At 51.9% G+C, this 13,710-nt stretch overlaps 1 protein-coding gene across 7 annotated transcripts in view; it reads right to left on the reverse strand.

Moving 5' to 3' along the window:
- Nucleotides 1-13,710, reverse strand: part of CACNA1B (calcium voltage-gated channel subunit alpha1 B) — a 193,021-nt gene that overhangs the window by 17,936 nt on the left and 161,375 nt on the right. For all 7 annotated transcript variants that reach the window (XM_060300064.1, XM_060300063.1, XM_060300061.1 and 4 more), the window contains 3 exons: nt 10,760-10,851; nt 8,584-8,728; nt 3,132-3,259 (listed from right to left, as the gene is read on the reverse strand). In XM_060300064.1, coding sequence (XP_060156047.1) covers nt 3,132-3,259; nt 8,584-8,728; nt 10,760-10,851 — 365 coding nt within the window. The remainder of the gene's footprint in view (nt 1-3,131; nt 3,260-8,583; nt 8,729-10,759; nt 10,852-13,710) is intronic.

A 13,710-nucleotide genomic window follows, 5' to 3' on the forward strand; every position in this document is an offset into this window, starting at 1 on the left:
ACCTCCGCTCACCCACCAGCCAGAGGTAAGCTCTCCCTCCGCAGACACGCCTGGCCTGCAGCTCCTCTGCCCCACGCCCAGCTGGGCCGAGCAGAGCTGAGAGCACACGCCTGCTCCCCCGTGGGCCCCAGGCCCCAGCACATGGCACAGGCTCAGAGACATTTACTGGACAGATGGGTGACCATGAGGGTGAGCAGACAGATCGCTCACGGTAGCGGGTAGTGACCCTCCTGCTGAGTCTCCACACTTCACCACGAAGCGCTGAGGCAACAACAAAAGGGAGGGTGGGGGAAGGCGGCGCCGGAAAGCAACAACTCCACGCCTTCCTCATCCCCCCACAGCATGCATGTGGACACACACATGTGCACGTACACGCCCAAGCACACCTGCATTCACACACACATACACACACACACGCAAAGATGCACTGCAGTCACATGCACGCAATCACACGTGCTGCTGCACATGCAAAAACACGTGCATACACACACATGTGCCTGCCTGCACGTAAACACACTCACATGCACTCGGGTGTACACAGACCTGTGCACAGACAGCACACACATGCACATGCTTGTGCACGCTCACGTAACACACACACATACACACAAAAGCTCAGGAAATTTCATAAAGTTTGTTTTTGTTTCAGCCTCCCCAAGAATGAGGAGACGGCAGATGGCCCCTGGGAAATAAAGATGGTCACGGCCCTGCAGCTGTCACAGAGGCTGGTTGAAGGCTCAGGCACGCTCTGCCCTGCCAGTCGTGGGGTACAGACCCAGCCTGCTCAGCTGCCTCAGCAGAGCCTTCCGCCGCCCCAGCCTCTCGTGGGAGAAGCACGTCTGAGTGTCAGTTGCAGGTCATGCCTGTGCTACTTCCGGACTGGGGGTCTTGTGTTATCCTGCTGGTATCTTGCTCTGGGCTGAGGCTTACATTTTGCTATCTACTCTTCCATAAGCACTTCACCATATTCCTGAATGCCTAGGCCTTCCAGAGGCCCCAGTTCTAGAACCCTGGATTTGGGAAACAGTCAGCCGTCTCTGTGCACAATCACAAAGCTGCCGTCTGACCCAAGTCCACTTCTTGTATGTCTTAATTCTGCTCCACCTGGGGCTGATTGGGGAGGTGCTGGGTCTACAGTCCATAGAGATCTGGGAGACATGATCCCCCTCTCGCAGGCCTGCACTGACTTGCCTTTGCCTGTTAGTCCAAGTCATGCTCTATACAACATCTGTGGTTTTCTCCTCTAGAAAAATATATGCCCAGAAGCAGCAGCATCTCTTCAGACCACAGTCAGGATGGCCCTCCTGGAATGAGCCTCAATCCTGCCTCAGCTGGACTCTCTCCTGCCCTCTGCCTGACAAGGACCAGGCCTTGGGTGTGGTCAGTCTCCCCTCCGGTCTGACTGGGCCTTCCTGACCAGAGAACCCAGGAATACCCCTGAGCCTGTGGACTCAAGCATGTGCTGTGGGCAAATGTGCTGATGCATCAGAAAAATGATGGGACTCTCCAAGACCATGAAAAGTCACACACAACACGAACCATAAATAACAGCCAGGCTTGTTCTACGCTGTGTGAAAACTGTCAATTTTTCACTACACTGGAACACACTCAGAGATGCTCTGGGCCTGGAAGAGCCCCAGGGCCCTGGTGCTGCCCAGACCGGAAAGGGCCTCACATAACGCCTTCTGGATCTTCACTGTGATGGGATGGGGGCTCCAGGGAGACTGCATAAGAAGTGGGTGCGGGAGCCCAGCCAAGCTCCCAGGATTTGGGGGCCTGGAGGGTCAGAAAGCTCCAGAGTATTCCCCTTGCTGAACGTGGATTCAGAGTCCCAGGTGCTCTGTGGGTAGCAGGATCCTCCCATGAGGACGCTGACCCTCTCCTAAAGGCCTCTGCCACACAAAGGGTGACCAGACACAGAGCTGCGCCACAGGGACGCGGGCAGGCCAGGGAGCCTGAGGGAGAGGAGGCGGGAAGCGGCGGCACCCCCGTTCCAGGGTCTTCTCGTCCCCCTGGAGCCCCCGCCCTGGGGCACAGTTCACTCCCGGGCTCACCGTGAGTGACGCGCTGAGCAGGCCTGAGTCTTACCGACGGCCAGGTCTCCCGGGCCCTCTGCGTCCTGTGTTTTGCTGCAAAGAGTGCACCCTTAGTAACTCCTCAAGCCACGGATCGAGAGGGTGAATGAATGAATGAGCAAGGGAATGAGTGAGCGATGAAGGAACAGACAAATCGGCAGGTGGTGGATCCGTGCTGCCGTGCTGACCCCGAGGACGAAATGTCACAAGTGTGCAAGCATCTCCCACGAAACACAGTCTCCACCGCCTCCTGACCCCAAGCCACTCCCTTCAGGACACCCCTGCTCCGTCTGGAAGCGAATCGCCCCTCACTTACGCAACAGCAGCGCAGTAACCCTTTTTTACCAAGACCAAAGGGCCTCAATCACACTAGACCCTTCCTGGCAGCTCATCTGATTTCAATAAAACTTTACTGAGAACCCTCTATTCGCGGCCTGGGCTGGTGACACAGAGGTGCACTTGGCTCCTGACGTCAAGGAGATGGCAGGGAGGGAGAGCCCCGAGTCCACAGAGGAGAATGTCCTGAGGCCCCACATTATTTCTGCCCACAGAGGTCTCAGAGCTTCACAAGAACGGTGAGGCCCTGAGAGAAGGTCCTTCTCTGTTTCCACACGCTCTCCACGACCCCAGACGTGAGAAGACGGTGAGCTCCCGTTCAATAGGAACCCTGAGTCTCACAACCCCCTGAAAACCTTCCATGACCCCCAGGTAACCTCCGAAGGGCTGGACGGAGGGTCTGAGAAGAGGATTTCTCAGCCCAGGGAGCTGTATACAAGAACACCAAGAGTGGGAATGAGCGCACCCCCTGGGAGGCGGGCTCAGCAGTACCCCACGGGGAGCAGGATGGACCCTAACTTACCCCAGCCAAAATCCACAGGGGGAACACTCACTTGAAACATGTCTGCAGCCACCAGCCCTGTGCTGAGATCCGTGGGTGGCAGGGACCACCCCTGAGGACCACGCAGCATGGGGCTCACTCACCACGCAGCCCTGTGCTGAGATCCGTGGGTGGCAGGGACCACCCCTGAGGACCACACAGCATGGGGGCTCACTCACCACGCAGCCGGGTCGTACTCAGCCCAGACCCGGATGAACTCGTCCAGGTGGTGAGGCCCTAGGATGGAAGAGTCCCGCGTAAGGTACTCAAAATTGTCCATGATCACCGCCACAAAGAGGTTCAACATCTGCAGGACAGGAAGGAAAAGAGGTGACATCCAGAGACCTCAGCCTGCCCCCTCCCCCACCTCTCCACCTGCAGCCAAAGTCTCCGTGTGAGGCGGACAGGGCAGCAGACGTCACTGACTCAGGCAGAGCCTGCCCAACCTGCTCCCTCCACAGCCTTGCAGAGGGCTTCCCAGGCCCCCTTTACACTGCCACCACCACCAGCAGCATCCTTCCCCGGGTTCTAGGTCCCACAGGCTAACCCCAACCCAGTATTTGTCCTCTGAAGGCTTCTGTTCTCTACTTCTCCCACCCCGTCCTCATTCAGGCCCAGCTTCTCCTGTCCATGATCTGTCCTGCCGTCTAGGTTAATCTTCTCCACTGTGTGGTCCCCACCCTCTCCCCTTCTCAGGTAAACCTTCAAGGAAAGTAGCAACTTTGGACTTAATAGTTTGGGCTCTAGAGAACTACAGCTCAGGTATTTTGTTTTGTTTTGTTTTTTTAACTGAGTTGAAATTCACTTAACATACAGTTAAGTCTACAATTCAGTGGCATTTAGTGTACGCACAGTACTGTGCAACCACCACTTCCCTAGTTTCAAAATTTTTTCAGCACTCCTAAAGAATACCTTGCACCCCTAAGTAATCACTCCCTATTCCTCCGTCCTCCCATTCCCTAGAAACCACCAATCTCCTTTCTGTACCTGTAGATTTGTCTATTTTGGATATTTCGAATAAAAAATTCCATACGGGGCTTCCCTGGTGGCACAGTGGTTGAGAGTCCGCCTGCCAATGCAGGGGACGCAGGTTCGTGCCCCGGTCCGGGAGGATCCCACATGCCACGGAGCGGTTGGGCCCATGAGCCATGGCTGCTGGGCCTGCGCGTCCGGAGCCTGTGCTCCGCGGTGGGAGAGGCCACAGTGGTGAGAGGCCCGCATACCGCAAAAAAAAAAAAAAACTCCATACAATGTATGACCTTTTGTGTCTGGCTTCTTTCACTTAGTGTGATGTTTTCAAAGTTCATCCATGTTGCAGCATTTGGCAGAAGTTCCTTCCTGTTTATGGCTGAATAATATTCCTTTGTAGGTATGTACTACAATTTGTTTATCCATTCATCCACTGATGGACATTTGGGTTGTTTCCACCTTTGGCTGATAATGGTTAATGCTGCTATAAATATTCATGGACAAATTTCTGTGTAGACATAAAATTTCATTTCTCTCGTGTACATACCTAGGAATGGGATTTCTGGGTCATATGGTAATATTATGATTAAGTTTTTGAGGAACTTCCAAACTGTTTTCCACAGAAGCTACTGTTTTTTACATTTCCATCAGCAATGCACAAAAGTCCCTATTTCTCCATGTCCTCACCAACACCTGGTATCTTCTGTTTAAAAAAAAAAAAAAATTATTCTAGCCATCCTCGTGAGTGCAAAATGGTATCTCATTGTGGTTTTTATTTGCATTTCCTTAATGACCAAGGATGTTGAATGTCTTTATGTGCTTGTTGGCTGGCCAGTTGAATATCTTCTTTGGAAAAATGACTATTCTGACTCTTTGTCCCTTTTTATATGGTTGTTTCTCTTTTTGTTGTTGAGTTGTAGGAGTTCTTTATATATTTTGCATATTAACCCCTTATAAAATATTTTCTCCCATTCCTTCTATTGTATTTTCATATTTTTATAATATCCTTTAATGCACAAAAGTATTGCATTTTGATAGTTCAATTTATCTATTTTTTTTTCTTTTCTTGCTTGTGATTATGATGTCAAATCTAAGAATTCTTTGCCAAATCTGAGGTCATGAAGATTGGTTCCCTACGTTTTCTTCTAAAAGTTTTACAGTTTTAGTTCTCACACTTAGGTCTCTGATCAATTTTGCGTTAATATTTTTACATGGAGTGAGGTAAGGGTCCAACTTCATTTTTTTGCATGTGGATAACCAGTTAGCTCCTCCCCATTTGTTAGAGAAACTGTTCTTTCCATATTGAATGGTCTTGGCATCCTTGTCAAAAATCAATTGGCCATAGATGTTTGGGTTTACTTCCAGACTCTCAATCCTATTCCATTGCTCTCTATATTTATCCTTATGCCAGCACCACATTGTCCCCCACCCCCAGGCTTTATTAAGGTGGAATTAACAAAATTGTAAGATCCTTAAGGTGTACATTGTGGTGATTTGATATACATATACGTTGTGAAAGGGTTCCCGCCATCTATTAACTAACACATCTATCACCTCACATGTTTATCTTTTAGTGATAGAACATTTAAGTTCTACTCTCTTAGCAAATTTCACTTATATAATACAGTCTTAAAAACTATACTCACCATGTTTTACATCAGATGCTCAGACTTTGTTTATATAGCTGAAAGTTTGTACCCTTTTATCAACCTCTCCTTATTTCCCCAATCCCCAGGCCCTGGCAACAACTTTTCTACTCTGTTTCTATGATTCTGACTTCTTTAAAAAAAGATTCCACACATAAGTGATACTATGCACTATTTGTCTTTCTCTATCTGGCTTATTTCATTTAGCATAATGCCCTCAAGGTCCATCCATGTCGTCACGAATTGCAGGATCTCCTTCTCATGGCTGAATACTATTCAATTGTGTGTGTGCGTGTGCGTGTGTGTCACATCCTCTATATTCATTCATCTGTTGATGGACACTTAGGCTGTTTCCCATCTTTGCTACTGTGACTAATGGCTGCAATGAACATGGGGGTGTGGCTATTGCTTCAATATCCTGTCTTCATTTCTTTTGGATGTATACTCAGAAGTGGAGTTGCTGGATGAATGGAACCAACAGAATAATGTCACGCCTCGGCTCACCCTTGACATGTCCAGGGAGTGTTGGTCCTGTGGATGGTGTGGCATTATGAATGTGGCTTTCTATGGAACCGTATGTCTGCAGCCAGAGCACAGTGAAGCCAACCTGGTGGGCTCAACCTTGCGCCCATGGATTGGCTGGCTCTTGCGGCACCAGATGTCTTTGAACTTCATAGAGACCACTGTCCCCCCTACCTACAAGACGGGTGACTCTCCAGAAAGCTTTCCTTCCCCACTGCCCACAGTGGGTCTTCTGATGTATCAGGGAATGACCCCAACATGCAAATCCTCTCCTTGGTTCCTGGCAACTAGTGAAAGACTAGTTTCATAGATTTTTCTGTATTTTTCTATCAATATGCAAGCTCATCGGTCTCAAATGCACACCTTTCCCAACTACCCCAACCTTCTACTGTACCTTCCAAAACTCTCACTTCACCATCAATAGAAATTCTTTTATCTTCATCTTACCCGAACGTTCTTCATTTCCCATTGCTCTAGGTGAAACAGTGGTGTCCCCCTCCATCCTCTTAAGAAAAAAGCCTGCCGTTTAAGGTTTCTGGTCTACCAACCTCCCCCTGCTTCCTGGGAAATGTGCACCTGACTTGCTGTATTTGTCCCCACATCTACTCTTAATTCTTGTTGCTGTTAATATCCACAGAGATGGGTCAACTATTGCCTGGCCTCTCTGATCCCTGACCTCCCCCCAGCCTCCCGCCATCATCTCAGCCCCTTACTCGTATGACTGCAAAACAACTCATTACCAGTGACTAACAATGAACATTACCATTACCACCTCCAAAGTCTTAACCACAGATGTCTCACTCTCTGCCCACAGTTCCTATCCTTCTGGCTCACTTCATCTAATACTTGTGTCCCATGGGGACCTCTGATCCAGTGGTCCTGCCCCTCCCCTCCCTCCTGTCCCCAGGCCTGATCCCACATCCAGCACTAAGATGATACTTTTACACACATCGTTTTCTCCCTCCTTACACTTGTCTGGTAAATCCCAAATCTGAATAATGCACTTTGCTACCCATGGTGCCAAGTAGAGAATATGGCCCGAGAAAAGCACAAACTGTGCTGGCTGGTCCTGCATGAAAGTTATGACTGTAAATCTGAAGTGTCTGCTCAGCACTGCCCACTGTGGAAAGCAGCTGTCCACTCTTGCTATGCTCTTTGCTTCTTATTATCTCTTGAACCTGCTGCAGTAAGGCTTTGATCCTAACACTCCAAAGAAACTGTTCCTGTGAAGGGCACCCATGGTCTCTACCTTTCCACACCCCATGAGCAATTCTCAGTCATCATTTTACTTTACCTCCCAACAATATTTCACATGGTTGATGATTCCCTCCCACTAGGGACACCTTCTTCCCTTGGTTTTTAGGGGACTGCCCTCTCCTGGCTCTCTCCTGCCTCACTGCTCCGAATCAACTTCTGGATCCCATGCTCCCTTCTGTCTCCTAAATGCCCCCAGGGCTGAGTCTTCAGCCCTCTTCTCCATAGGTCAGTGCTCCTCGAACTTAGCACACAAGGAATCACCCAGGAAGTTCACTAAAACTGATTCCTGGGTCCCTCTCCCAGAGATCCTGATACAGCAAGTCTTGGAAGGGACCCAGGAATCTGCATTTCTAACCAGTGCTCAGGCAATGTTTAAGCCATGGGTCTCTGGACCACACAGCGACCTAGAGGGTATCACCAAGCCTGATGGATACACCAAATACTAACGACGACGAATCCACATCTCCAGCCCAGAGGCCCCCACGTGTCTCTAACCACCCCCTCCTTATCCCCACGCGCATGGCTCCCCAACCTTTCTATCTCGGGGCAAGAACCACTCACTCCATCACCCCAGCAAACCCCAGAAGGCAGCGTTTTTCCCTCCTTTACTCTCATGCTCATGTTCAATCAATTGTGTCAGCTCTACCTTTACAATGCAGCCCAAGTCCACACAACTTCTTTCACACCCACCCTCTCCAACTGTCACCTCTAATTATCTCCTGCTCACTTACAGCCTCTCCTGACCAGAAGCCAGAAGCCAGAGTGAGGTTTAAAGATGTCAAGCAGAGGATGCCACTGCTCACAGTGTCCCAGAGCCTTCTGCTGACTTGTAATAAAATCCACACCCTGCGACCTGGCCCGCTGACACCTCCAACCTGACCCCATGAGTTTCCATAGCTCATGGGTCACAGGCAGGCTGCCTGGAATTCTGCTGCTTCGTATCTTATCACCACGGTGCAAGTCCTTCTAGAAGCTGAGAACTGAGGGACAATTGCCCTACGGAAACTTAAAACCCCTTCCACAGAAGTAAAGGCAGGCCCACAGGAGCTCATTACCCAGTGGGTCCTTTCAGGATTAACGAGGTCCTCATCTCTGGGGGAACGAGGACCATCGATGTGGAATCAGCTTTCACGTGACATGGATCAAAATCAGGGACCAGCAAGAGACTAGGGGGGCCCAAGGCGGTCTGAGACCAGCAGACACAGGCGACGGGATGGGCACGGCGTCCGGGACTCACCAGAAAGGAGCAGAGGAAGATGAAGGAGACAAAGTAGAAGTAGGCGAAGTCGCTCCCACACTCAGCGGCATTGGCGAGCGCGTCGCAGGCCCGGCTGCCGAGGCAGGACAGCATGATCTCGTGCCAGGCCTCCCCAGTGGCGCTCCTGAGAAAAGGGCAGAGCATGAGGCCCAGGAAGGAAGGCCCAGGACCGGCCCTGGGAGGGAGCCTGGGAATTCAGGAGAGCTGGGTTCCTCTCCACAGGGATCCTGCACATGTGTGAGGTCTGGTTATCAGACGTTGCTTCTTAAAAAGAAGCCTCTGGCATTAGCTTTTCAAGCTGATCATAACTGGGAAAGCACTAGCTACGGGAAAGAATCCACCGCACCAGAAGTCAGCACCATGGCGAGCTCCCCTCTGTGGGCTCCGATCTCCTCCCCGGCAGCCGCCGCCCAGTCTTCCTGGATTCAGGACACAGGGACTCCACCCTTCCCTCTGCTCAGGCCAAACACGCGGGCGTCACCCTCGCCTCCTCTCTCACCGTGTCCTGATCATCAGCTCATCGGCCTTCAAACCAGCCAGACATGTGCTACCCCCCCACACCAGGCTGCTGCAGCAGCTTCTTAACTGGATGCTCACTCCCCACCAGCAGCCCAGGGATAAGATCAATGACCCCTCAGTGACCCCCTCACTCCCTGCAGAAGGTAAAATCCACATGACTACCCACAGCCTGCCCTTTCCCTGACCTCACCCCACAGCAGCCACCCCAGCTTCTACTGCTTCTCGGACACATCAAGGATACCCCCACCCCGAGCAGCTACCACAGAGGCCCCTCCTGCGTGGACTTTGCTTCTGTGTGTGAGGCCCGCACCAGGGGCCAGATGTGCACCAGACCTGCAGGTGGGCCAGAGGCCTGGGTCCCCCTGTGCCCCTATGTGGTCAGCCCTGGGCCCACTCCCTATGGACAACAGCTGGTTCAGCCCGTGCCAGGCCTGGATGACGAGGGTGCCCACACGTGACACCAAGATGAGGAAGGAAGAGAGATCTTTGAGATCAAAGGCTTAAAACCAAGGCTCACTTCATATACTTTGTGGCACAAGGCAGGCTATTAATAAACAAAGAAATAAAGTTAATGTAATAGCTAAAGTCCAGAGAAACGACACTATTTGGGGAAAGTGTAAAAAGCCTAAGGATGCTTGTTCATCTGCTGCAAAGAACAAGTCGAAAACTCTGTCCAGGCAGCGCAGTGAAGCAGGCCTGATCTGAGCTCACCCTCCATATAAAGGAGAACTCCCACGGTGCCCAAAACGCATCTGCATAGGGCCAGATGTGCTGGGGGTCCCCAAGGGTGGGCCTGGCAGCAGCCCGCCCGATGCATTTACATAAGTGAACACAGATGGTGAAACCTCAGGAAAGGGCCCAACGCAGGGTGTGCTGACAGGACCCCTCTACCATAAGTCACTACAAAGAGCTCTTTTCTCCCCTCCTAGGGTCACGGGGAAGGAGGGAGACACGTTCCACTCTCTGGCCTCCGCCCACAAGTGCATTCTCAAGCCAGGCGGGTGGACAGCCCCAGCCCACGGGTGTCCACGCCTGACAGCCATGGCGGGGGAGCCGTCCCACACACATCCGCGCAGGGAGGCCTCTGAGCGGACACCAGCCTGTGCTCCTCCAGGCCCCGCCCTGGTGCTCCCCTTGGCCGCACCCCCGAGCCTCAGGAACTGCAGCTCCCATCAGAACGGCACTGCTGGCCGGCTGGGTTCCCTGGGCCACCGAGCGGGTGCAAGCTGCTGACAGCAGCGCTCCACTGCCCTGCTTCTCCTGGTAGCACAGATCCCTGAATCACTAAGGTGAGCACGCGGGAAGCCTGGCCTGGCACACCAAGAAAAGCCCTTTGGACACCTTCTGTCCTCCCAGACCTCTCGGGCTGCAGCCCCACTGGAGGCCTTGCAGCTGCCGCCGGGGAGCAGAGACAAGGTGGAGGAGGCGGGCCCGGCCTGGCGCTCTCAGGCGGACCTCCTCAGGGCCTCCCCTTCGGGCTGTCTTGAAGCCCAGGAGCCCTTAGGGAAGAACAAGCAGGGAAAGAAGAGAAACTGGAAAGGTCCGCTGCGGAGAAGCCAGTGTGACCAGGGCTGGGGGGTGGTCCCATCCTGAGTGAAGAAGCCAGTGAGCCTGGACCCACCTCCCCACAACGCACCTGAACAGCAGCATCAAGGCTTGTAGAAACGTCCGAAAGTTGTTGTGCCGGTTGATGCTGGTGTCGTCATCCAGGGCGATGTTTCCAAACACCTGAAGTGGAGAAGAAGGCTGCAGACCACTGCTGCTGGGTCTTCAGGAGCTGCAGCCGGGCAGGAGACGGTGTGTGTGCACGTGTGCACCCACATGGGACAGGACGCTGCCCTGAGCCAGATAACCCCGACAGAAGCCGCCACCACTGCTGCCGGGGCTGGTGGCTTCCAGCTCCAGCAGCGTCTGTGCATTTCCAGGGTAGAGAAAACCTCTGGAGAGGCAAACGTATCCCTGTCCCACGGCCCAGCGTGCGCTGGCTCTGGCTCTGAGCCTGTCCAGGGATCTCCCAGAGTGACTAGTAAAAGCGGGGGACCCAGAGCTAAGTCTTGGTGGGCTCTGCCAGACAGAAGAAGGGAAGCGTTTTAAAATTCACTCTCTCATCAATGACTCCAAACCAGTAATTATACTGATATTACGATAGTCACTTGAACCTTTCTCTTTACAATTCTGTGCAAACATCACAATGGGTTTTCTATCCATTTTAATTTCTTTCTTTCAAGGTTAGAAATGCAAATGAGTCCCTAACTCTAAGCAGCTTAAACTCGAATCCAGATGAAAATGTACGAATCATCATCTATCCATCAAAAATACAGACCAGGCTTTGGGACGAGGGGAAGATGGCAGAAGAGTAAGACGTGGAGATCACCTTCCTCCCCACAGATACACCAGAAATACATCTACACGTGGACCAACTCCTACAGAACACCTACTGAACGCTGGCAGAAGACCTCAGCCGTCCCAAAAGGCAAGAAACCCCCCCACGTACCTGGGTAGGGCAAAAGAAAAAAGAATAAACCGAGACAAAAGAATAGGGACGGGACCTGCACCAGTGGGAGGGAGCTGTGAACGAGGAAAGGTTTCCACACACTAGAAGCCCCATCGCGGGTGGAGACTGTGGGTGGCGGAGGGGGAAGCTTCGGCGCCGCGGAGGAGAGCGCAGCAACAGGGGTGCGGAGAGCAAAGCGGAGAGATTCCCGTACAGAGGATCGGTGCCGACCGGCACTCACCAGCCCGAGAGGCTTGTCTGCTCCCCCGCCAGGGCGGGCGGGGCTGGGAGCTGAGGCTCGGGCTTCGGTTGGAGCGCAGGGAGAGGACTGGGGTTGGCGGCGTGAACTCAGCCTGAAGGGGTTAGTGCACCACGGCTGGCCGGGAGGGAGTCCGGGGAAAAGTCTGGACCTGCCGAAGAGGCAAGAGACTTTTTCTTCCCTCTTTGTTTCCTGGTGCGCGAGGAGAGGGGATTAAGAGCGCTGCTTAAAGGAGCTCCAGAGACGGCGCGAGCCGCGGCTAACAGCCCGGACCCCAGACACGGGCATGAGATGCTAAGGCTGCTGCTGCCGCCAACAAGAAGCCTGTGTGCGAGCCCAGGTCACTATCCACACCCCCCTTCCGGGGAGCCTGTGCAGCCCGCCACTGCCAGGGTCCCGGGATCCAGGGACAACTTCCCCGGGAGAACGCACCGCGCACCTCAGGCTGGTGCAACGTCATGCCGGCCTCTGCTGCCGCAGGCCTGCCCCGCACTCCGTGCCCCTCCCTCCCCCCCGGCCTGAGTGAGCCAGAGCCCCCGAATCAGCGGCTCCTTTAACCCCGTCCTGTCTGAGCGAAGAACAGACGCCTTCCTGCGACCTACACGCAGAGGCGGGGCCATATCCAAAGCTGAGCCCCGGGAGCTGTGAGAACAAAGAAGAGAAAGGGAAATCTCTCCCAGCAGCCTCAGGAGCAGCGGATTAAAGCTCCACAAGCAACTTGATGCACCTGCATCTGTGGAATACATGAATGGACAACGAGTCATCCCAAATTGAGGAGGTGGACTTGAAGAGCAAGATTTATGATTTTTTCCCCTTTTCCGCTTTTTGTGAGTGTGTATGTGTATGCTTCTGTGTGAGATTTTGTCTGTATAGCTTTGCTTCCACCATTTGTCCTAGGGTTCTATCCGTTTCTTTTCTTAAAAAAATTTTTTTTTCTTAATATTTTTTATTTTAATAACTTTATTTTATTTTATGTTACTTTATTTTATTTTATCTTCTTTCTTTCTTTCTTTCTTTTTCTTTCTTTCTTTCCTCTTTCTTTCTACTTTGTCTCCCTTTTATTCTGAGCCGTGTGGATGAAAGGCTCTTGGTGCAGGAGTCAGTGCTGTGCCTCTGAGGTGGGAGAGCCAACTTCAGGACACTGGTCCACAAGAGACCTCCCAGCTCCACATAATATCAAACGGCGAAAATCTCCCAGAGATCTCCATCTCAACACCAGCACCCAGCTTCACTCAATGACCAGCAAGCTACACTGCTGGACACTCTATGCCAAACAACTAGCAAGACAGGAACACAACCCCACCCATTAGCAGAGAGGCTGCCTAAAATCATAATAAGTCCACAAACACCCCCAAAACACACCACCAGACGTGGACCTGCCCACCAGAAAGACAAGATCCAGCCTCATCCACCAAAACACAGGCACTAGTCCCCTCCACCAGGAAGCCTACACAACCCACTGAACCAACCTTAGCCACTGGGGACAGACACCAAAAACAACGGGAACTATGAACCTGCAGGCTGCAAAAAGGAGACCCCAAACACAGTAAGATAAGCAAAATGAGAAGACAGAAAAACACACAGCAGATGAAGAAGCAAGATAAAAACCCACCAGACCTAACAAATGAAGAGGAAATAGGCAGTCTACCTGAAAAAGAATTCAGAATAATGATAGTAAAGATGATCCAAAATCTTGGAAATAGAATAGAGAAAATGCAAGAAACATTTAACAAGGACCTAGAAGAACTAAAGATGAAACAAACAATGAAGAACAACACAATAAATGAAATGAAAAATACTCTAGATGGGATCAATAGCAGAATAACTGAGGCAG

Source organism: Globicephala melas, chromosome 6, assembly GCF_963455315.2.
Source record: "Globicephala melas chromosome 6, mGloMel1.2, whole genome shotgun sequence".
NCBI classification, from domain to species: Eukaryota; Metazoa; Chordata; class Mammalia; order Artiodactyla; family Delphinidae; genus Globicephala; species Globicephala melas.